The sequence below is a fragment of the Gouania willdenowi genome, chromosome 13 (genome assembly GCF_900634775.1).
Source record: "Gouania willdenowi chromosome 13, fGouWil2.1, whole genome shotgun sequence".
NCBI classification, from domain to species: domain Eukaryota; kingdom Metazoa; phylum Chordata; class Actinopteri; order Blenniiformes; family Gobiesocidae; genus Gouania; species Gouania willdenowi.
The window spans coordinates 35181949-35207575 of NC_041056.1; the positions used below are offsets into that span (position 1 = coordinate 35181949).

At 43.2% G+C, this 25627-nt stretch overlaps 1 protein-coding gene across 2 annotated transcripts in view; it reads left to right on the forward strand.

Moving 5' to 3' along the window:
- Window positions 1-8025: 8025 nt before the first annotated feature.
- The window catches only part of LOC114474018 (unconventional myosin-Ic-like), a 97084-nt gene continuing 79482 nt past the window's right edge, over window positions 8026-25627 (forward strand). Inside the window, exons 1-2 of one of the 2 annotated variants that reach the window (XM_028463860.1) lie at window positions 8026-8139; window positions 8329-8570. In XM_028463860.1, the coding sequence (XP_028319661.1) occupies window positions 8481-8570 (90 nt within the window). In that variant the 5' untranslated portion in view covers window positions 8026-8139; window positions 8329-8480. Of the gene's footprint in view, window positions 8140-8328; window positions 8571-18396; window positions 18520-25627 lie in introns of those variants that run through there. The other variant, XM_028463862.1, reaches the window with a different exon arrangement.

Sequence of the window (25627 nt, forward strand, 5' to 3'; positions counted from 1 at the left end):
TTCTTAAAATTACAATTATGATAATAAATATGCCATAATTGTAATTAATTATCAATTATGCAATTGCGTGTGCATGTGTGTCTGTATGTGTGTGGACTTAGAAGCAAGTAAGATTAAAGATCGGGCAGTGGTGAGCCAGCCTGTCCAAGCAGTACGTTGGAACAAGTGGCGAGTTGTGTGTCTGTCGATACCTTCTATAGAAGAGACATTTACACGATCAGAATAATGGGAGCAGGCATGCTGCTGATTGGAGCTGGGAGCTTTCTGACCTAACGCAAAGTCTGTATTACGTTGGCCGCTGTTTTGGGAAGGCTGCCAGTCATTTCTGGAGCATGGCTCTCAACACTCATGTGATGAATGATCTCAAGCAAGCAGGAGCTGCTTTTGGAAAGTTTACGCGAAATTGAATCCAACTTGGAGAAGTTGAATGCTCAGCTTGCTAGTTAAAAAAAGGCTAACTGCTGGGAGACCCGGGACTCAAAGCTAACGGAATTGAGCAAGCCTGAATCAAAAACACATCTCTTATATATTTTTGGCTTCCAAAGCCAACCTCGGCTCCCCAAGGCTGTCTCATCACCTGGTGTTATGCAAAAAGACGCTCTAGTTTCAACGCCTCGTTGGCCGACTGTCCGCCCTCCCTCTGCCCCAAGTTACAGGGAAGGCAAGTGAAGCACCCACAAGAGGCTGCATGCCTGCGCCCCCAACGGCTGGCAATCCTTTCCTCTTCTCCACCCTGGACCCCGCCCTCATCCCTCATCCCCCTTACCCCAGACCCACCACCCCCTGCCCACGTGCTGTGTTCTCGAGTTCGGTTGTGACTTTGTTTTGTTTTGGTGCATGTACGCTGAGGAGGTTTTTGCCTAGTTTTATACTGTCCTCCCCAATAGGGAATTCAGATTAAAAAAATGCCTTTTCCCTTCACCTCTTCTCTTGTTGGTCTCACATTCTATATCTAAATTTAAGGCGCCGCCCTTGTGGCGACCTACAGTTCTCCCGCTCCTGTCCTCCCATGTTATATGTGATTGTCTTTTGATGTTTTCTTGGACGGGATGAAACTGAAATGAAATTTCGTCGCTCTGTTGCTCTGTAACATGTGCAATGACAAATAAAGTTGATTCTGATTCTGATTAAATATGTATTAGGAAAAGTGGAATTAATCAATTCATTTAATATCTGACCCACTTGTTCATCTGCTGGTGCCTGTATCCAGCAATTAGAGGGCGCTAGGCAGGGGTTACACCATGGACAGGGCTCCACAACATTTAAAGTAGTGTTGGGGTCTAATTGCCTAATTGCCTCCACACTGACTGCATGGTGGAAAGCCCTGGACATCACAAATGGCCAATTAAAAATTAGTATACTGTCTCCAATCTGGCACAACCCCGACTTTTAAAAATAAAAAAACACCACTCTATCTGAAGACATGGGAAGAGAGTGGAATCACTCATCTCCAAGACCTTTTTGAAAATGACAAGATCAGGTCATATAACAATCTAACCCAAGCATTCGATATAAATAAAAGTAACTTTCTACAGTACTTACAAGTAACAGAGACAATAAAGAAAACCACTCCACTAGACTTAACTACGTTACAACCTCCAGAACTGGCTATATATATGAACAAAATCTCAACAAAATCAAAAAAACTCTCAAAAATATACAGAGCGCTTTCGAACACTAACTGTAATTACTTACCAATCGCGAAGTGGGAGGCCGAACTCTCAATCACCCCGAGCACTGATTTCTGGGCAGAAATTTGTTGTAATACTTTTAAGATGACAAAAAACACAAACCTTCAGCTAATTCAATACAAGGTCCTCCACAGATCCCACATTACCCAACAGAAAATGCATAAAATGGGCTTCTCAGCAACAGACATCTGCTCTCAGTGCACCCAGAATACAGCGGATTCCTATTTACATGCCTTATGGCTTTGCTCCCCAGTGCAACACTTTTGGATTCTAATCACTGAAAAACTGTCCTCCATTTTGGACTACAGGATTCCTTTATCTCCAAATCTTTGTTTGATTGGAGACCTGACAATGCTTCAACCTCCAGCAAACCAATCACAATCAATCCTTGCGGCACTAGCCATAGCAAAAAAAACAATATTACTAAATTGGAAAGACAAAAAATCCTTAAACATAAACCAATGGCAAAATCTCCTCACAGAATTTATTTCCATGGAAAAGATGTCTGCTCTCAGAAAACAAAAAAAAATAACGTGCTTTGAGGAGCGTTGGACTCCTTTTTTAATTGCATTAAATCTAAATTTGTAAAAGCCTGATGATCTAGCCTGCAAGCGACTGCCAGCACCACTCTTTACTAACGCACTAGCCCAACTGTAGGCCGGGGCCGCCTTGGGCCTCTGGGGTGGTCTTGGTCAGGATGGCTGGGGTGGGTTGCCGGGGTGCCTTGTTGCCTCAGCACGGGTGTGCATTCCTTCTGGGTGTTCACGGGGTCCCGGGGCTGTTTGATTTGGCGCCGTTGCCCCTTACAATGCTCATCTGGTTGGTCTCTGGGGCTGGGGCCCTGCGTGCTCCCCTGCCGCTCCTTCCCCTTGCTCCCTGTCCCCCTGTCTCGTCCTCCCCCCCTCCTCCTCCTTTGCTCTTGCGCCCGCCATCCTGTGGGGTTGGGTTTGGGGGGCTCCCGTTGGCCTGGGGCACTGGTGGGGGGGCTGTGGCTCCCGCCTGGGGGACGGGCGGTGCCGTGCCGGGTGGGTTGGCTGGGGGGTGGTCTCGTTGGGGGGCCTGGGGTGGTGGGGTCCTTGGCTCCGGTCCGGGGGGATCCGGGGTGGGGGTAGCTTTGGGGGTGGCTGCTGCCCGGGGTCGGCGATTGCCTCCTGGGTTGCTGGGTGGCGGGGTGTGGCTGTGGGTTGCTCCGTCGGCCCTTGCGGGTCCTTGGCTTGGCTCCCTGGGGCGCACCTTTGCCAGGGATGTCGCTTGCGCGACGAGCCAGGCGGGGCCCCCTCGGGGGCTTTTTGTACGACCGCAATGGCCGGGGTGTGGACGTTATGGCTAGAGGGGTGGGGTGGGGGGTGCTATGGGGCCTCCCCAGGGGTCGTATTGGGCGGGTGTGCGGGGGCGCGGCGCATGGTTCCTGGCCCGGTGGATCCGCGTTGGGATTGGCTGGTCTGCTGGCTGGGTGCACCGGGCGCCGTGGGCGCGATTCCGGGGCGGGGGTGCCCCGGGGGCGGATCCTTGGGCTACGTGTCCGGGGGGGTGCTCTCCGGCCATCTGCCCGGGGACCGGCCGCGGCTCGTGGCGGCACTGCGCAGCCTTGGGCGGGGCGGGGCTGGTGGCCTCGGGCCCGCTGTTGTTCGGGGTGTGCTGGCGTCGGGGGGGGTGTCTCGTGCCGGTGCGTGGGTCGTCGGGGATTGCCTCCGTGGGGGGGGGGGGGGGGGGGGGGGGGGGGGGGGCTCTATTGGCGCCGTTGGTGTGGGGGCGCGGTTCCGGGCTGGGGGTGCTTCGGTACTCTGGCTTGCCGGTCCGTGGCTGGCGGGATGGCCCTGCTTGGCGGTGGATGGCGTCCTCTCTCGTTGGGGGGGCCGGGGCCGCCTCCCGGTGGAGAGTGTTGTATCGTGGCGCCGGGTGGGCCTGTGCTGGCCCTGGTGCGGGCATGGGCTTCCCCCCTGCTCGGCCGCTCCCCTTGGTGGCGGGGTGGCGTTGCTCCGGGCCGGCGGGCGGCGGGGGTCGCCCCCTGGGGCGCCGGGGGATGGGGTTGGTGCCTGGCTGTGCCCGGGGGTGGGGGGTGTCGCCGTGCTCCGCGGGGCCGGCGCGGTCTGGGGGGTGCCGTGGGGGGGGGTCTCCGACTGTGCTGTTCCGGGGCCCGCAGTGCCACTTGCCCGTCTGCGCCATCTACCCTCTCGCGTGGCCCGCCACGCGGACGGGCCCGGCTCACACTGGACAGGCCTCCTACATGTTCACTTCACCCCACTCCCAGCTGGTCTGGCTCACTCACAAAATGCACCACACACCGATACCCAACCCTTGGGGGGCTGGATGGTGGGGCTGGGGGTGGAGGGGGCCGCCACCTGTGTTACTATGTAGTGGCGTGGGGGCGGCCCTCCCACCTCTAGTTGCCCTACTAATCCCTCCAATTTTAATCGCATCTCAACATGCCACCCCCCGGAGGGTGTATCATCATTTACACCCTCCGGCCTATTACACCACATACACATAAATCCACAGAGGCTGGAGGGGGAGCACCGCTCCCCTCCATCCCCCTTCTTTTAATTACACCCCATACATTCACCAAACACACACATTCACACACGGGATCGGGAAGTGCCTCTCCATTGGGGAATGGAGAGGCACCATAACAGGGTGGTGGGTTGGTACACATATTTGGGCCTCTCCAGTGGGGGCCTGGCCCCTCTGTTGGTGGCTGGGCCACTGCATAGAGTAAAAGTACATCAAGATGGTGCGGTCGGGCGTGGCGGTGGGTCTCGGGGGGGCTTTGCCGGGGTCTCTCCTTGCGGGGTCTTTCCGGGCTGTGTCGGCCGGGTGGGGCGCGGGGGTGCCTCTCCCCCTTGGGTGTGGCTTGGTGCTTGCTTTCTCTCCTGGTGGCCTTGGGGGCGGGCCCCGCGGTGTGCGGGCCCGGGGTGGCCTGCCTCGCCGGTTTGGGGGGTGGGTGTGCTGGGGGGGTGCTGGTGTCCTCACCGGGGTTGGGGCAGGGTTGTTTGGCGCCTCGGGATGATGCTGTTTACTGGGGGGGCGGCGTTAGCTGTTCCGGTGGTTGAAGTTGCTTTCGGCCGCCTGGTGGGTATGTCCTGCCATCTGCGGACTGGTGGGTGGGTCCGGGGCATCTTTGGCTGGGGGCTGCTGTCCCGCGCTGGATGTGTGCCGTTGGGGTGCCTCCGTCCCCGCGGTGGGGGTCGCCGGTTGCTCGCGGGCCGGCGGGGGGCGCTGCCCCGTGGTTTGCGCTGTCCGGGGGGCGGCGGGCCCTGGGCTGCTGGCCTTGTGCCGTCTGGGGCTGTGCGGTCCTGCTGGGCTGTGGCCGGGACCTGGGCTGGGGTGGGGGGCGCGTCCCGGGGGGCTTGGCCCGGGGGCTTGCCCTTGGGGGGTCCTGGTCCCTGGGGTTGCTCCAGGGGCCCGGGGTGCTTGACCGGCTGGCCGGGCCGGTCCTGGCGGGGGTCTTCTGGGGCGGGTGGCGCGTGCCGCGCCCTTGCATACCTTCTGGTGCGGCCCCTGCTTGGGCAATCCCCCGTGAGGCAGGGTGTCGGGGCCAGATTAGGGGGCCACATCCCGGCGGGGCGGTCTGGCTTGGCCTCTGGAGGGGGCCCTGGCTTTAAAGAACTGAAGCTCGTGGCGCAGGCGGCATCAGCATCTGGGGCGCCCGGGGGGGCTAGGTTAGGGTACCTGGGGACCGGCGGGGGGAGCCCCAGCGGCCCCCTGGTGCCTTATGCGGCTTGGGGTGTGGTCGTTCGCCCTGGGCGGGCTGCTCCTGGTGCTGCATCCATTCCGGGTCCTCCTGGCCTGGGGTCGGGTCCCTGCTGGCTCTGGGCTCACCGGCGGGTGCCCGCCGGCTGCCCGTTCGGCGTGGCTCTGGTCGTCTGCTGGGCGTGGGCTTTGGCTCCTCCGCTGGGGTCTCGGGCTGGGGGCTCTCTGGGCCCTCCCCTCGGGGGGCTGGGCGCGGGGGTGTGGGTGGTGGTGGGGGGGTGGGGGGCTGGGGGGCCTGGGGGTTGGGGGTTGGAGTCGGTGGCGTGGTGCGCTGGGTCCTTGGCTCCTTGGGGGCTTTTCGGGTGTGTATGGGGGGGCAATGGCAGCCTCTCGGCTTGGGACCTTGGGGGCGTTCGGGGGGCTGCTTGGCCGTGGGGTGGTCTCCGGGGGCCCCTAGATCTCTCGCTCTTTCTGCTGGCCCGACTGCTTCTTCGGGCCCGGGGGCGGCTCATGGGTTTTGCAGTAGCGGCTCTTGGAATCACATTTGTCATGGACGCACTGGCCTCGGGCTGTGGGATAACACTCATACTGGGCTCAACCATAGACACGTTGTTCCCAAATACCTGTTTTATGTAACTTCCACTCACTTCCTCCTCTGCTCACAGCCACCACCATTATTCCTAAGCCGCACACTGGTCACCAGACTGGCTTGATAACACAACAATAAGCACAATATACACAACCACAATTTCACATCACATCACTTGAAACTTATTGACTACTCCCCACCCATTCGTTTTCCTATCTTGTATCCCTCCTCCCTGTTAACTCCCCCCCCCACCCCCCTCACCCTGGTGTAACACTGCCCTCTCTTTTTTACATCCTCCCTTTAATAAAGTATTTACCCTTCCCTAGGGAGGGCTGGTGATGGTCACAATTATGCAATGAAATAAATTCATTTATTTAATTGCAATAATAAAATATGCATTGCTGTTAAAAGATTGCACTTCTTGTAGTGTTAACCTTCAACAGCATGTGCAGACAAGGTGAAAAAAAAAAAAAAAAAAAAAAAAAGTAGTGTTGGGGTCATAAACTGGTCAAAAGATGCAAAGGACAGTTGGTGCACCATTAGCAAAACAATTATTGGGCTCATGTAGATAAGATAACTGATCAAATTAAATCTGTGCAGAGGTCAGGAACCTTTTAGTCTCTCCTTCTGAAACATTAGTAATAACACACAGAGAGACTCACTTTTAGCAGCTCTGTGGTTGTAAAAGTTCAACTTGTATCAGCTGAAGAATATTACCACTAAAGACTGTGAGATAATTTAATAAAATTGTACACTAAAGGAGAAAGAATCGTTTGTACTGTGGGTGATGATAACTAACACGTTCACACCAGTGATTCCTGGAGCATTTTAACTGCTTGAGGGAGGTTGTTTAGGCTACGTTCACACTGCAGGCATTGTGACCCAAATCCAATTTTTTTGGCCATATGTGAGCTGTGTCCGATCTGTTAAAGACAGTCTGAACAGCACAATTTTTTTCCAATTGGGCCCAGGTCACTTCCATATGTGGTCCTAAATCCAATACGTATTAAATTTTTTGCAGTGTGACTGCAATCTGTACGGCCGAGGCGTTTTCTATCAGGACTCCTACGTCATCACCATCTGCACCCAAACAGTCCGCTGTACAATCGTAGCAGCCATTGAACAGCAAATGGCAACAGCAATAAACATGGCTCTCTTCTTTTTCACCTTACCTTAAAGTTATGAAGTGCTGACATTTCACAGCAAAACGCAAAGTTCTACACTGGACACCTCCATATTTGGAAACTGGAATTCTTTTAATAACTCAGCCGAAACTTATTTTATCAAAACCTAATGTGCAGAACAGGAAACGCAAAGGCATGACAATTCATGAGACAGGACTTAATGCCCCCGGTGGTAATAGAAAAGCACTTTTTGGATTCTATTATGTATTGTGTACAGTTTTCAACACATTCTTCCCAAACGTGTTCATCACCAGGAGACAGATGTCCCACTCCACAACCAGACCTTGTGACGTACAAAATGAAGTTTGACTTTAAACGCGTAGGAAGGAGTCGCCTCGTGCCTCGACGGGCGCGGCAGGTGCGAGGGCCGTTATCACAGCTTGCAGTTTTTATTATTTATTATATTTACTTCATATTTATAATTAATAATGTTTCTGGTTTGTTTTTTGTTCTTCGCACCAACGACCAAGTTAAATTCCCTGTACTGTATTAAAACTGTACTTGGCCAATAAAAACTTTTCTGATTTCTGAGTCTGATTAAAGGTGCTACAAACTTGTAGTAATTGGACAAAGTTGTGTGGCTATGCAAAGGGAAGAACTGATTTCCTGTTCCATCAGTGATAGAAGCCACAGTGAAGGTCCTAAAGTGGCTTCCTGAGAGAGAGCATTGGCCAATCCTGTGGCCTTATGACATACAGTGACCACCACTACCAATAGAAACATTCCAGAGAATAGAAACCACTGGGTTTGACTCCTTCTAAAAACGCAAGTTCCTGCCAATGTGCGTGCCCACACACACGCACACACACACACACACACACACACACACACACACACACACACACACACACACACACACACACACACACGCGTGCAGAAAAGGCTGAGCTGCATTTCCTCCCCATGATCCCTTAACCAGAGAGGAAACATCCTCTGGCAGCAGTGAAGGAAGCTGCTCTCACTGTGACTCTCTGCTCTGCAACAGGTAACACCTCACACACTATCTATGAACTTCTGCTTTCAAACCTCTCATCAGCATTTCTACTTCATTTATATCTCAGTCAGGAAGTCAAAGTTGTCTCATGTTAAATCATTAAAATGTAAATATGCATGATTTGACATGTATCCGTGTTGGTGTGTGCAGATCCTTGACAGTAATGTGTTTGCTTTCCAGGCACATCCTAGAATGTTCTTCATAGCAACATTGTTCTCTGCCTGACTTAAGGATCAGCTGACCAAAGGGAAGTGATCAAACACTTTGACACTTTCCACAATTTGGAGATTTTTATTTTTTAGATAGAACGTTTAAAACAAACAAAAGCAACAATGATGGAACTGAAGATCCAGTTGATACCAACGGGTGAAATCATCCTTTCTCCAGGGATGAATGAAGACAACTACTGCCACAACTGCAAGGTCAGTTCACCCATGGCTGGAGTCAGAGTCGGAAACCGATTTTTTCTACTCGCACTTTTTACCAACAAGTTACAGAAGAGTTATTTATTCTCCTGAATCATTTAATCAGGCCAGAACACATTTGAATCTCTTATACGTGATTTGAGGAGGTGACAAGTAACAAAGTACAAATACTTTGTTACTGTACTTAAGTAGTTTTTTCTGGTATCTGTACTTCACTTGAGTGTTGTTTTTTTTGACAGCTTTTTACTTTTTTAAACAAATATCTGAACTTTCTACTCCTTACATTTAAAAAATGAGCTCGTTACTTTTAAACCATTGAAGATGATGTCATGACGTAAAAAGACACAAAATTGCGGTAGTTTGAGGATTTTTCTGATAGGCAGGTCCCTTAGTTTTATAATTAATATTTTCAATTTTTTAAAAATGTTAAACTTAAAGCTACTCTGCGTTTAGTTTAGAATTTGTATTTTTTTTTTTTTTTTCTTAAAACCATTTATTTACAAATTGTATCTATAAATTATCCAGTTGTTTTTAAAGGGTAACACATTTAATTTATTTTTATTACCAGTTCTCCAGGTGTTCAAAGGTAACAGATTTAGACAGAAAATAGAATATTTTACTGTACATTAAATAGCATGTACTTTTTTACTTTTACTCAAGTAAAGGAGCAACTTCAATACCAGAATCATTTTTTATTCAAGTATATATACTTTTACTTGAATACTGAAAACTAGTACTTTTGCCACCTCTGGTGATTTATAAAGCCTTACTTATCATGGCAGAGTGTCTGAACTACATTTATATTTAAAGAGTAATGATGTATATGCTGTAAAGTGCCATGACTTCAATTCAATTTAAACTGATTATTGATCAGAATCAATACACTTAGAATCAAAGGTCAATAAAAACTGATTATGTTCAAGTAAATGCTACTTTCCAAGGTTCAATAAAGTGATTCTAAAATTGGAAATACTCAGAGACAAACTTTGGACAAAGAGGCAACATTTATTTTGCTTACCTTGCAAAATGTAACATTTTCTTTGTCATCTAATGGTAGTTTTGAAAATATAGCAGTCAAACACTTTTCAAGTTTCTGTGGCTACAAAGTTGAACAATTCAGTAATGAGAAAACAATAAAATGAATTGTCATTTTATCAATAACAAAAATAAATGTTTAACTGTTCAGTTTCTGTTCAAATAAGTAATGAATACCCACTTATGAGCCTCAAAAGTAAACATTTGAGAACCTTTTAAATTAAATATGAAAATAAAATATAAGAAGTACATCTGAATTTTACGAGACTACAAGCTAGTACGCTATGGGGGGCAGATCTTTCAAAATTAAACAGGCGATAGGTTTAGATCTGTCAAGCACGTTTAGAGGAGTTGGAAGTTTAGTAACGTGATGAGTGTGCATTATTGAGTTGTTAGTGGCAGCTGCTCTGCTTCTTTTAGCTCCAGGTGGTTGCGTAAAATGTGGGCTGGGACATTTAGGTGTTCCCAAAGTACTCGATTTTCAGTGTTTGCAAACTGCATATGTCATTTCAAGCTCCTTCTTACCCAAGAAACTGTAGAATCCAAAGTGCACCCAAACATTTGCCTTCAGGGAAGAGGGAGCAGAGCGGATTTCTCTCTATTCCATACAGAAACGCTACCGGCATTTAGTTTGTATGCCGGACCCCCCCACAAAATAAAAGGATGTGTTTAAATGGGGGGAAAAAAACCCACTCATTTCCTCATGAGCAAGAATCAGTGACGATGGAGAGAAAAAAATGACATCATTGAACAGGAAGAAACGTTTAGCAGAAGCAGACTCAGTGGCAGCCATCAGAAGGACTAGTTGGAGTTAGTGGACAGAACCAGATAGAGAGGAGATCATTAGAGTATCACAAACTGGGTTTACTGGGAACCACAGATCAGGAACCATGAGCTCCAACACCAGGATACAAAGAGAGAAACGGATCGAGAGAGGAAGAGAAAAACACGTTACAGCATCAACTTTTACCTGTAATCAGATTGAAACCCTTTTTAATTTATTTTCGTCTGTTCGAGAGGGAAAATTATAGGATAGTTACGGTGTCATAAAAGCCCACAACACAACACAAAACACCCTGAGAGCTCACTAGACAACACACATACAAACTCCACAACAGAACACCAAAGCTCACAACACGAGAGCAGTCTGCTAAAAATCCACAAAGAAGAGTGACAATAATGTCGATATCAGTGCCCGATCCTTTCACAGACCTGATCCTTTCCTCACTACCAGACTGCTTTCGTGTTGCATTGTGGGGTTTGTATTTGTGTGTGCTTTCTTTTGTGTTGCGTTGTGGTGTTCTTCAGTCTGTGTTTTGTTGTGATGTGGGGTTCTTCATTTTGTGTTGTGTTGTGAGCTTTTACGGCCACCGTAGATAGTACATTAGACACCAAAACCCATCGGGCTAATTATACACTTTTTCTAATAAGGTTTTAAGTTTAACATAAAACATGAAGAAAGTCCAAATTCTATAGTTCTCAGGCGTAACTATTCCAGTAGGTGGCGACACAGTCCTGGTATTTGGTTCTAGCGACGTAACCAGGCTGGATCGCTCATCAGTTTGGTCCACTTTATCATGTAACGGTGTGTTTAATGTTTGTGGACAGTGAGTGGATTTCTGTCAGCTTCATTCAGGATGTTTGGTGCAGTGTTGAGCAGGACAGACATGGACCTGAATTGTCTCCAGGTACCGTGTCGTCGTAAAAAGTAGCAGTGGGAAGCAATTGTGTTTTCTGAGAAGCACGTCCTTCTTTTTTAGCTCATAAAAGAAATAACGTATGACTTCCTGCTGATTGCCAGAGTTGGTGTTTGAATGTCTTTCTCTGAGGATGAGTCTGAAGCCTGTAGTTACAGCGGCCATCTTGTTAGTGGCAAGATGGCCGCTGATGGTAGAGGGGTCGTATTCTGATCGAGAGGTTGGGGGTTCAATCCCAGTCGATACCTGTCTATGTGTCAAAGTGTCCTTAGACACTGAACCCTAAGTTGCTCCCAGTGGTTTCCTAGTGCCTTGCATGGCAGCTCAGTCCCACTGATGAATGAGCTGATATGCAAAGTGCTTTAGGATTACGTCAGTGTAGGGATATACTGCTATATAAATCAAGTCCATTTATCATAATTGGCTTAAAATTAAAAATCTTGTGATAATTGATTATTAATTAAAATTGTGACATAATTATAACTGTAATTGAAAATAATCTGTTGCTGTTGTAATCATAATTTACTTTGTACGGTAACTGGTATAGAAATTCTATAAGATGTATCATTACAATTTAATTAAATGCAAACCAGTGGAACCATGTTACAGTTCTATGCCTTACACATACACAGTTAACAATTATATAAATATGTTTCAGATCAATGTTTCTCTTGAAGATCATTTTACCATTTAAAATGTTTTTAAATCGAGGGGTATAAATACACACACACACACACTCACACACACAAAAAGGCTCAGACAACCGCACCAAAAATATCAAAATATTAATACCAATATTTTCATGGATAATGAAGGCTAACAAGGCAATCAAGAGATGAAAAACTAATTGGATGATATATAATGTTTTACAGCTGATTTAAGACTAAAACTGGACTGTTAACCATTATCATGAGAGATGCTAACAGAAAGCTAAGGTTAAGTTCTATGGGGTTATTTATTTCAGACTCAGTAATTGTGATTAATTGTAATTGGACTTTAGTAAATTAGAACATAATTTTAATTGACTTTCAGGAGGAAAATTATAATTGTAATAGTATTTGTATTTGGAAAAATGCCAGTCACAATAATTGTACTTGAGTTGTAATTAAACTGGGATAATTGAAGATGTAAATGAAAAATGTAATTGACCCCAACCCTGATCCTGTCTTCTGTATTAATAAGGTGGGCCGATAACTGGGATCATTACTGGGAAGTTTGACGTGCAGCTCATTGCCTGCAGTGACTTTAAACGGGAATGTCTTTTTTCCAACACCATACACTGTGTGTGTGTGTGTGTGTGTGTGTGTGTGTGTGTGTGTGTGTGTGTGTGTGTTGCCTTAGCATTTCTACAGACTAAATCTGCGGCCCTCGGTCTAAATCTGTGTGGCCCCCAAGACAAATCAATCAAAAATTGTAATGAAAGAAATTGGGAATAAAATGAAGCCCACCATAATGCACATAATAATAATAAATACACAAAATAACAACAAAACCCAAAAAAAGTTTCCTAAAATTCACAACAAAAGACACATCAAACGCACAAAAGGACACCAAACACACAAAACCACCACCTAAACACAAAAACAACAACACATGGACAAAAAGACGTACACAATGCACAAATTACACAATTACACAAAATTACTAAAAAAAAATACCCAAAATGACAAAAAAACAGAAAAATTACAAAAAGGCACTGCATATTGACAACAATAAACATAAATGCAAACATAACTCAATAAATAACAAAAATGCATACAATAAAATACACAAAATGCCAGCAGAAATTCTCAAACAGATAAATACACAAAATCACTCCAAAAACACACAAAATGACTAAAAACAGAAAAAAAACAACTACACAAAAAAGAGAACAAAGACAAAACCCTTTGTTTTCTCATGTTTAGATTGGTCGTTATTACATGAATGTTATTGATAATGTGGTCTTCAGATCAGACAATCACATGTGTGACCCCCTGATGTAGAGCATTAGATTTGGAGTTACGGGATGAGGAATGTGGTACAGGACAGGCTGCTGTGATGATAGGGGGGGGTGTGGAATGTACTGTAGCTCAAATGGGAGGAAACAACAAAGACGTTTCAGCACATGACTTCATCTGTTCCCTCTTCCCACATTCCTTTAAGGTCAAATCACTCCATGTTTGTGGAAGTGGGTAAAAGGTGTGTAGAGACTCTCACCTTTGAACACTCATCACTGCACCAACAATGTGTGTGTGTCAATTAGAATTGTAATGGCGTAACTGATAATCAATTACAATTATGGCGTAATTATGATCTGTTGCTGTCGTAATCGTAATTAAATTGTAATTGAGTTTAGATAATTAACTTTGTAATTGTAATTGTCGTGAAAATTCTAGAAAAAAATGTCAATTATAATTTTACGCTAAACTGGGGAACCATGTTACAGTTTATGTACAGTTCTACACATACAGTATGTAGTTAACAATTATTAAAACATGTTTCATATCAAGCTTTCCCACATTTTTCAAAAATAATTGAAATATCGAGGGTTATACTGACACAAAAAAAGGTTCAAACACCCACACCTAAAATATTAAAACCAAAATGTTCATTGACTAGAAAGCCTACCAAGGTAATCAATAGATAGGAAAGAAATTAGATGATAGATATTTGTTTTTAGTGTTGTTTTACAGATGATTTATTACCCGTTGTCATTAGAGATGCTAACAGAAAGCTAACACAAGAGGAAGGTTAACTTTTATTAAGTTATTTATTTCAGGCTCAGTCATTTTAATTGACTTTTTGAGGATAAAAAAATAATTGTTATTTAATTGTAATCGTAATTGAATTGTTGTTGGACATGGGTAATTGAAAACCTAATTGTAACTGAAAAATGTAATTGACCCCAACCCTGGTGTGTGTGTGTGTGTGTGTGTGTGTGTGTGTGTGTGTGTGTGTGTGTGTGTGTGTGTGTGTGTGTGTGTGTGTGTGTGTGTGTGTGTGTGTGTGTGTGTGTGTGTGTGTGTGTGTGAACCTATCACGCCCCCCTCTGGCAGCACAGCTGTATAACAGTCAGTCCAGCTGTGACACTGACACCCAGCTAAGGTCACACTAATGCTAGTGCTGCACTTGTTGCATAACGCTGAGTCACAGATGATATGCAGGCTATATATAGTGAGACAGAACAGAACACGCGTAAACGTGGCACTGTACAGTATTTGACTGCTAAGCTACTTACTGTTCTGTCACAGTTAGCCTACATTTGGACAAGCTTGCAGAATTGGGTCCTTTATTTTGTCTTGCTTCACATGAATAAAAATAAATAGATAATTGTTGTCTATGTTAGTGTCCATTGTCCCTGTGACTACTGTGTGCACTGTGATCACTGGCTAGCAGGTCACATTAGTCCCTGTGTAATAAGGAAACATAGACATCACTGGGGCTTTGCCAGCAGCAGTGTTGACAGGATAAACTCTCTACACACCCTTCATTGTTCACATTAAGCCTGTTGTAACCTGAGGGTCTAATATAGTCAATAAGGCAATGACTTAAAGCTGTGGTTTACAAACTTTTCACAGTCTCGAATCCCTTCAGTCATTTAACCTGAAGCCATGTACCCCTACTCCTGCACACTAAAAAACACATAATAATGTAATGTCATATACAGTGTATATAGAGAAATTTGTTTCTAAATTTTACCTATCCTGGTGAGGAATAATATATCATAAATAATGAATAATAATCTGTAAGGACAGAATAAAATATATAGAATTATCACACTTTATTTAACTAGCCTACTGGCATTTTCTGTAAAAAATATATCTCTTTTTCATCACCCTGAAACTATGAAATACAACTCACTACAACATTAAAGCTGCAGTATGTATGTTTTTTTTTTGGCGTCATTTGGTCAGAAATCCATAATCATCTTTGAGCATATTGTAATCCAAAGTGTTCTGAGTGGACAGTGAATCTATTCTCCTGGCCCTGTAAATGAAGTTTAGAAATCCAAGAACGTGACGCTAGATGTCAGCCAATCAGAGATCTTTCTACAAACACGTGTGCTCAATGAGCTGTTTTGGGCATTACTATTGGCTGCTTGATTAAAGTCAGGTGCGTTCACGTACCAAATGCAATGGCGGACATTCCAACAGAAAACTCCATTGTGGCGTTAGATTTAATAGTTACAAGGCACATCAAGCTGAAAAAGGCAGACCAATGAGAAGCATCAGTCTAAAAGCACAAACATACTGAGGAGGAACGGACTGTTTTGAGTCCTTGCGGAGCCCTGTGACAGCATGTGTACACCTAAGAGAAGCTTATTCAAGGTGAATTCATTTTACAGGCTGGATGCGGAGTGATCATTGTCAATTTGCTCTGAGTGGCTAACGCTCAGGCAGCTGGGATCACAGCTGCCCGCGTGAGCTTTCTGGCGGGGACGAGCTGACAGCAGCAGCCGCTACTCGGGGCAGTAACTACAGAGTGATACGTGCATTCATGTTAGAGTCTCAAAAACACGAGAAAACTCTCCAACAACTCAAGATAAAGTCCATACATTTGTCACAAAAAATATACCGGTATGGGTGGCAAACTTTTGGTTTTGAAACGGAGCGGAGAGAGGATTCTACATACTGCAGCTTTAATGAAAAGCAGGAGGTTGAGAGGTGCACAGAACTCTGCAATGTTTGGTTGAATTTGAGTGTGAGGCTTAAATAATTCCCCATGCAAAGTCTTGTTCTCTATTTTGCTTTCATGTTTGTCAAAGCTGAAAATCCCCTTTCACACACTTTGATCATGCAAAGCAATGTAGCTCTTGTCATATTTTTTGTGAGATTGTTTCTCTGTCACAAAGGGTAGTCTAGGAACCAGTCGGCAGTATTAGAACACCTAAGGTGTGTCCACACCGAAAGCGACCTCAGTAACTCTGGCGACTAGATTATATTAAAAATCAATGTAAACGGCGCAAAATCAAGCGACAGGACTCGCGCATTTCCAGCGAATAAATCGTGCAATCAAAGTTGCTCAGAGTTGAATTTTTTTCACTTTTCAAGCGACTTCAAGTGACGATGTGTCGCGACATCCATTCGACAATGAGTTTCTCCCTACTTCACTTGCCCAGTCGACACGTCACTGGTCACTGATGAAGCAAAAAAAAAGCGTGACTATGTTGTAGCAACTCATCACAGGCGATTCAAGCAACTATAGTCAATGAAGTCGCATTCGGTGTAAACTCACCTTTACAGAGGCCAATGTGTAATTTGTGACAATGCATGGAGGCTCCAGACTGCTTGTCTATTTATGTTCTAGTTTGAATTTTTTATTTTTTTTAATTCGTGTACCCCTTATGATACTGTGCGGACCCCACTTTGGGAACCTAGGACTTAAAGGACCCATGTTAAGCTAAATGGACTTTTCTGTGCTTTAAACATCATAAAGTGCTATTAGGGCTTCATACACATGCTCAAAGTGTTTTTTTCTATCGTTAGTTAGAGGGTGATTTGCTCTTTCCAAACACAAAGTCCAAACACCTCGCTCCAATTTAATGACACGTTCCCACTTTGATGACGAATTTGACGCAGCACTGAACTGGAAAAGCCGCGCCTCCAGGAAGCTCTCTGCCGTGATTGATATGTAAACAGACACGCCCACGAAGGCGAGCATTTCAGCGTCCTTTGCACTGTGCTGTGTGTGTATTTTCTACAGTCCATGTATGTGCCGTGAACGCCCCGCCCCCACACTCTGTCACGTGTTTATAAAGCAGCATGAGTTCGGCTATGGAGTGGGTGGGAGGAGGGCGGCCGTCCTCTGGCTCAACATCACCATGTGGGGAGGAATGAGTCTGTGTCCCGTCTATAGACACGCCCACTCATGAATATGCATAAGTCGGCCGCAAAACAGGCTGTTTGTGTAGAGTTGCTCAGAAAGTGACTTTTAGAGGCTAAAACTCTGGAAAACAGGTGAGTTTGGAAAAATAAACCTCAATACTATGTTTTTGGGTTTCTTAGAAGAAATGGAGATGGGTGAAAAATAGCATGATATGGAACCTTTAAAATGTACTGTATGATAAAACTCATTGTAAAATCATTTATAGTGTAATAATGTTCTCTACAGCGCTATGGCTAAAATGTAGATTTAGATAAATGTGAACGAAGCTGCATTAATGATAATATTAATGTATCGTAATAAAATGTATTTAATATTTATCTTAACAAAATCATATTAAAACAACACACCATGAAAAACAACTATATTCTGTACTTTTTATTTCTGAAATATAAATAAAGTTTAAATAAAATGTGGTATAAAGAAAAGAAGAAATAGGAAAAAAAAGAAATGAAAAACTATTAATAAATTAAAATACAGCACGAAAATATCTAAGCTGGCACATCTTGTCACTTTGTGCACAAATCCTGGCTACTCTGTATTTGTGTGACACAGCATAACAAACATGTTTAAAAAACGAATTCTAGAAGAAAGAAAAAAAGTATTTGGGGGGTCGCTAGAAATGTGTGATATAAAAAAGGGGTCACGAATCGATCCATGCTTTAGAAGCCATTAATAATAATAATAACTTGGTTTTTATAGCAGCATTAAAGCTTTTAGTTCTAGTTTCTAAAATCATTCGTTGCATGTAAGATGGTCACCATTTAAAAGTGAAACGAGTTTAACCGTAACCAGTTAGAGGTTGTAGTGACGCTGTGCAGCCAGCAGAGGGCGAGAGAGCCCAAAGGAACCAGTATCACTGAGCTCAGATCATCTAAACTCGACCATAAACCTCATTAATAGTCAGTGACGAAGGTTTATTCAAACTACTGTGTGTTCACCCTTCAGAGGTGGAATTCCATAAAGTTGTGTACGTGTAGTGAAGGCTGTGAGGATGACTTTGGTTTGCTTTTGCTGCGCGTGAACTTCCTGGTGTTACAGAGCGGCTCGCGCTGTGCTGAGTCAGGAGAAAACAGAATCAGCCACTACACCCCAAAGACGTCCTCACAGGGTCCGTGTGAGCACCACCCTCACTGGGTCCCACACCCACCACAGCCCGGCCCTGGTGTGAGGGAGGAGGAGGAGGAGGAGGAGGAGGAGGGATTCCGCACTGGGAGTGGTGGGAGTGGCGGGCGGGACCACAGGGACGGCCTCGGTCTGGTACCTGCGAAGCGGAGCAGGACTCAATCACTGCCCTGTCTGTCTCTCTGTGTCTGTGTGTGTGACGCTGCGCTTCAGCTCGGTTTAAGGTACGTTTCTCTACATGTTTCCTTTCTAACACAACATGACCACACACTGCGGTCACCTGGACTCGGTCTGAGCAATAACTTTTCAGGTCGGTGCATGAATCTCTCCATGGTGGCATATGGAGGAAAACCAATGTCAAAATTCCATTTAAAAATGTGGCGTTTTGAAATAGCGGAGTGTGTTCTGACTTTGTTTGGATACTCTACATTTTAAAAGTTCTTCTGTTGACCCCAGAGGAACCAGTGCTCAGTTCGGCTCATCTCAAATTGACAAATTCCGTATTTTAAAACAATAAGAACAACTGTCGCCATAACAAGTAAAGTTGGAGTTGGAAACTGTTCTGTCCTGGCGTGAGTTGGTTTGTTTTGTTTTTCCGTTCTCAGTGTCCTTTTTGAGTATTTTTTGAATGGAGTTAGGTGTGGCGTGTCTTCTGTAATAATAAGGTTGGATCATTACTGGGAAATTTGACGTGCAGCTCATTGCCTGCAGTGACTTTAAACGGGAATGTCTTTTTTCCAACACCATACACTGTGTGTGTGTGTGTGTGTGTGTGTGTGTGTGTGTGTGTGTGTGTGTGTGTGTGTGTGTGTGTGTGTGTGTGTGTGTGTGCGTGCGTGCGTGCGTGCGTGTGTGTGAGTGTGAATGAAGGAGCAAAGTGAGGTTTAATCCATGCTGTCACTGATAATGAGAGCCTGTCATATCCTGGTGTCAGTGTGCACATGTGGGATTGGTTCCATTTCTTCTCCTTGGAGGGTGTACAGTAATCTAATGACCTTGGTGGTGTTAGTGGGTGAGACAGACCTCCACCTCCACCCAGCAGGGGAAAGTGCAGCCAACGCTGTAGAGGACAGAGGTGTTGAGCAATGAGACAGCAGTACTTATAGATACTGTGATAAGAATGGATGACTATTATCAGTCTGATCTGAGGACCACATTATCCACAGTCATGTCAGCATTTAGAACAATCACCAATCTGAGCATTACCACAGGAAAGAAAGAAGTTCATTTGTTGTATTTATTCATTTTTATCTCATTTAATGTGTTTTTGTAGTTTCTTTGTGTATCTTTGTTCTCATTTCTTGTTTTTGGAGTATTTTTTGTTTGTTTTTGTATAATTTTTTATTTCATTGAATGTGTTTTTAGAGTTATTTTTTTTGTATTTTCTTTTCTTATTTAATATATTTTTTTGAGTCATTTTGTGAATTTTCCTCTAACTAAATGTGTTTGTCGTCATTTTGTGTTTTTTGTTTTGTAATTTTAGAGTCATTTTGGTTGTTTTTGTCTGATTTAATGGATTTTTTTTAATGTTATTTTGTGTATTTCTGTTTTTGGTTTTTGTATTTTTGTCTTATTTTATGTGTTTTGGAGTCATTTTGTGCATATTTTTTCTTGTTCTTGAAGTATTTTTTTTGATAATTTTATCTAATTGAATGGCTTTTTTTATGTTATTTTGTGTATTGTCCTCATGTTTTATTGAGTCATTTTGTGTATTTTTGTTTTTGTTTAATAATTTTTGAGTCATTTTGGGTGTTGTCATTTTGTATAAATTAATCTAATTTATTAGGTTTTGATGCCATTTTATGTATTTCTGTCCTTTTTTTGTGTCTTTTTTTGTCCTTATGTATATCTTTCTCTCAAGTGTTTTGGAATTGTGTACTTTGGTTGTCCTTTTTGTGTATTTTTCTGTCATTTTGTGTGTGTGTTTTCAGTCATTTAGTGCGTTTACTTTTTTACCAGGCCGCCAGTTGCCCATGTCTGCTGTTAGGGGTCAAGCTGCTTGGACAGCTGACCAGTGCCTTCAAGGTCAATGTGAGGGCAGGACCTCACAGTGTCCACTGGTTTCCTGCAGCTGCTCCCAGTGGGACATCAGCTAGAGATAAGAGATGATTAGCTTTAGCTTCAATGTGAGGCTGCATTGACCTACATTGGACTTCTAACGTATAGACTATAGAGTGTGTAGCAGTGCAACACACACTCTCCATGGGTCATTGCTATCGATCCATTTTTCCAAAGCAGTTGTCCCAGTTGTTTTGTTACTGGAGGGTTTTATTCAGCTGAGTTTCCACTGGCCTGATGTGCTGCACATGTTTAGAGATTTTTTTCTTCTTCTTTGGTTGTGTACTCCAGGCCAGACTTTATTTTTACTTTGCAGGGCTTCAGAGATATTTCTGGTTCTTTCTTCTGCAGACTTCCAGTGAAATGGTGGATTTGGCTTTAAATGAGCTCCATCCTCAATGTGTTTCTCAATCAGTAGCTGGTTTTTCCACTGTTTTTGTTCTGTACCAGTGCAGTGCCCGTAGGATGTCTTGCTATAGAAAAGTGGGAGTTAAGTAGCTTTAATTCTTCTTTAATTCAGAATAAAAGTTAAATCCTCTTTAAACTGACCTTGTAAACACTCAATTCCTAATGGAAATTTAATTTTTATTGTTATTATTACTCACCTTAGTTGCAAATGTTGCTCACTGAGGTCAATATTTACGGGGTGATTTTTATTTATTTATTTATTTTTGGGATATTAGATCCACTTTAGTCGTTTTTAAGAACCTTTTGTGCAGTCACCGTGACTACCTGTCAACATCGAACTGTTCAAACGTATCCTGCGTTACCATGACTACCTGTCACCATTGAGTTGTTCTGCAAAGCTGCATTTAAAGGGGACATGTTATGAAAAATCCACTTTTGCAGTTTTTTTAATAACATATGAGGTAACTTGAGTGTCCACCGGCACAAAATGTGAAATAAAACCATCCAGTCATTTGTTTATGATCTGTGTACGTCTTATAGCACACTTATACCACTGATAAGTCCACCCATGGACTCCACCCCAGTACCTGTTCTATTGCCTCGTATCGCTGATCTGACTTATTTGTGGCACAATCGACGCAGTGGTTGAACAAAGCAAATGATTCTCCTTAAATGCACTATTCCTGTCGTTAGAAAAGCAGAGGAGGAGGAGAAAGTGAGTGTGTGCGAAGCATGGTGACAGGGGAGAGAGAGATGGCTGATCACTTCTCCCAGCATTATCATTAACAGCACCGCTTTTATGGTGTAAATGATCAACTTACGGAGTTACTAAAAGATGAGTTCACTCTGAATGTAGGCTTATTCAAGAAGTTAACAGCTTAAATTTTGTCCCGGTAAGTTGCAGCTGCAGCCGTGTCAGTGTAGCTCTACACACAGTGAAGGACGGTGCAGGGAAGGGGGAGGTTTATGCAAATCCTGGGACACACCCCCCATAAACCGAGCGCTCTCACAGAACTTGTTTTTACAATGTATTAAACCTCTTCTGTTGCTTAATTCATGTTATGTTTTGTCCAATCATCAGCACAGATAGGTCATTTAGATCAGAGGGAACTGTTTTAAAAGGTGAACATTTTTTACAACATGTCCCTTTTAGGACAATTTCATTAATTAATTTGTTAACGTATCATTGTAGTCCAAACAAATCTGAAGTTGTACACCCTTGAACCAAGCAGCATCCATGTTGAAAGTCTCAGGTGAATCTGAGCAGAGACATATGAGGAACACACACACACAGAGAAGTTCCTTGCTTTATAGATAGATATATAGATAGATAGATGCCTCTGCATGCACACTGTCTTGTTTTTATTTAGGCTGCAACAACAAATCAATAAAATTGTTAAAACTGGACTATTTAAAGTGTTGGCAATTAATTTCATTATCGATTCGTTGCGTCGTGGGATTTATGTCACTGACCATGACGCAGAGCCGTTTGATTCACCTGCAGAGCTTTGTGTGAGCACACACAAACACGTGCACACACCACGAGTGTTTATGTGTGCGCGCAGTGTTTGTGTGTGAGCACAGCATGAGTGTTTGTGTGTGTGCGCACAAGTGTTTGTGCGTGTGTGCACCACGAGTGTTTGTGTGTGCATGCAGTGTTTAAATGTTTTTATATATTTTCCTTAATCTTGTACATGAAATAGGGTCACTTATCGGACAGAAACAAGGGCTGCTTGATTACAGGAAAAATAATAATCATGATTATTTTAGTCACAATTGAAATCATGCATGAAATCAAACGATTATTTGTCAACCAAAAAGTTATTTATTTTTTGTACAAAAAACAAAATATATTCTTTAAACATAAATAAAATCCTTCAAACACTAAAATCCAGTATGTAACACTTGTTTCTTTGCTCTAGGTCTTGTTTGCTTGTTTACCAAGCGATTTTGCTACGTTTCTCCTGCCATTATTCAATACCACTAGCAACAACTTTTCTCATGTTGGCCTGCAGTTTAGCTTTGGCTTTGAGAGGCGCGGGGCGGAGGGGAGAAGCTTGCATGTGCATATATTAAACAATTCAAAGTTAGTATTAATAACATGTGTGTGCCAAGCTTTATTATTTGTAGACGTCCGAAATAGTGGGTTTGTTTTATTGAGCAAATAAAAGGTGTTAAAAAAAAAAATGTACTTTTTAATAATCGCTTCTTTTCGATTGTTATTTTTGTAATCGTTGGGTGTAATAATTAAAATTGTAATCAAATTTTAATTAATTGAGCAGCCCTAAACACAAGTAAAGTGATACATAATTATCACACGTAAAACCTGCAGCACGCTATCTTAAAGATGGCTGAATTTTCAGTGCATCATTATTCAAAACATACAATAGTGTTGCACAGGCCTTAAAATATGAAAATCTATCTTTATTTTGGCGGGTACAGGCCTTTCTGATTAAGGGTAAAGACTTGTTGGTCGGATGGATCCTGGGAGGAACCACAGAGGACACACCCGTCACACAGACGTACGTTGTTCACTAATGTTCTTGAACTGTGTGATAGGAAATACTTCTACGATGGATGATTTCCATGCTGTAGACGTGTGTGATGTAAACTGTCAGCAACATGTGTGCTGTTGATCAGTCTTTAGGAAGTTTGTACTTCACAGTGAAAGAAAGAAGCCTCACATTGGCAAGGTCGATGGGTGGGATGTTGATGAATGATTACGACCTTGTTCACTCTCAAGTGACGTGCCCTGTTAATGCCCTGACGATAGTGTAGTCATCTGGGATGGGCTTCAGCAATACCAACCTTTGACTTCTCTCTACAGATAACACTAAAACTATGTTGAATTTTTGTTTCTGCATCTGTGTAGAGGTTCACTGTGTGGATATTTATATTACATTATTGCAAGATAAATAATTAGCTATTGAGTAAGATCTATGGAAGATGTATCTGGCCCAGGAGGGCATCTAATCTGGACAGCAGGATGATTTTGCAGAATAAAAACAGTTATCAAAAAAGTTTGTTAGTTGAGACATGCATTAAAAAAAACCCCCATTGGAATATGAATAGTCAAAACAGTTCTGTTGTGTTGGTTGATTCAGTGGAACACAGGACACCATGGTAAACATAGTATTGGATTGAATTTGGGCTATACAATTTATCTAAATCTTTCTTTAATTAATTTAAACAACGCACAATCTTAAACAACTGTATTTCTATACTTTTACTTTATGAAATATAAATCTAGTTTAACTAAAATGCAGTTTAAAAAAATATCTGAGCTCAAATTTATTTGGGGTCGCCAGAAATTCTTGCTATCAAAATGGGGTCAGGGTCCAAAAAAGGTTAGGAACAACTGCACTAGTGTTTTTTTTTTCACTAATTTACAAAATTATATTGTTTAAAATGTGTGCTATCACTCATTCTTCCCATTATTATGCTCAATAGTTGTTTTTAAATAGTTGTAGTTGAAGAAAGGGGGTACTTGGATTCAGAAATGAGAGAAAGGGGGTACTTGAGCCAAAAAAAGTTTGAGAAACACTGATTTAAATGACCTCTAATTATAGATTTTAAATGTGTCTTATTAGGTTGTGGTCTGACATATCTTGAACAGACTAGAGACTTCCTCAGACACTTTGGTGTCCCCATGTCTCTGGGGATAAGATGGGTTTGGTGTATTGGGTTATTGTGGTTATATGACTTTCTCATATAGTACTTGTGGATCAGTAAATTAAAATATTCAGCCTGCTTAAAGATGAGCAATGATTTCAAAGGCTTTCTCTAAATTGGCACAGTTTGGCATCTTAACTTTTAAAGTTTTATTCCTTAGTACATTACTAATAGTTTATTTAGTTTACCTCGTTCAAGGCAGAAACTGGAAATAAACGGGAGGGGCACGTTACTGCTCTTTCTTCCTCTCACAAAAGAAAATATGGCTACTTTAAACATTGACATATGTGATGATGACATCAGCATTAATGGCTAATGGTCGTTGGGTACAGGCATTACATCAGATTGAAGAAAGGATCAGCACTGTTGGTGCTGTTGGGCAGCAGTAAAAAGAGACATTGGTTGTGTTTGAAATGGCACAATCCATACTATACACTACAAACTCAATGAGTATATACTGTCTACTATATACTATAAGTATGATTATGATGATGAGCGTTCCCACTGAAGTATACTTTCAAGTTTCCAACGGTGCATTTGGAACCACAATGACACTAAGGCTAAATATCTCTGTTAGTTCTCATCTTTGAAAGTGCTGAAAACATTTTAAGGTATCAACATGTGCTCATTTGATCCATGAAACTCACTTTAACACATTTCTTTCTGACATTTTGGATATTTTTGGAGACCCGTTATTGTGCTACTAACAAAACCTCAAAACAAGAGCTCTATAGAAGAGTTCCCCATTTGAAAATGGGGATGTTTTTACTTTTAGCTTGAAGCCTGTCCCAGCCAGGACAATTCCGCTCGCAATGCATCATGGGGCGGTTGAATATGACTAGAGTTCCCACCGTGCACATGTAAAAAATGTTTCCATATAGTATACATCTGGGTATTTCTTGCATACTCAATCTTTTTATACTATCTAATGTGAATGCACTACATACCTATTTTGACATCAAACTTAATATAAGCAGTACGTAGTATGACATTTCAAACACAGTCATGGCCATTGAACTTAAGACACTGATGACAGAGGCCGAATCCTATAATGCTAAAGTGCATTTTATGGGCGGGACTACTGATAGCTGATCTACAGTCCCTCTACAAATTGAACTTTTGTTCAATCAGCCGTGCAAAGGTTTACTGCTCTACTTCTTGATTTTTAAACCCAGTTTTCTAACATGCACCTTT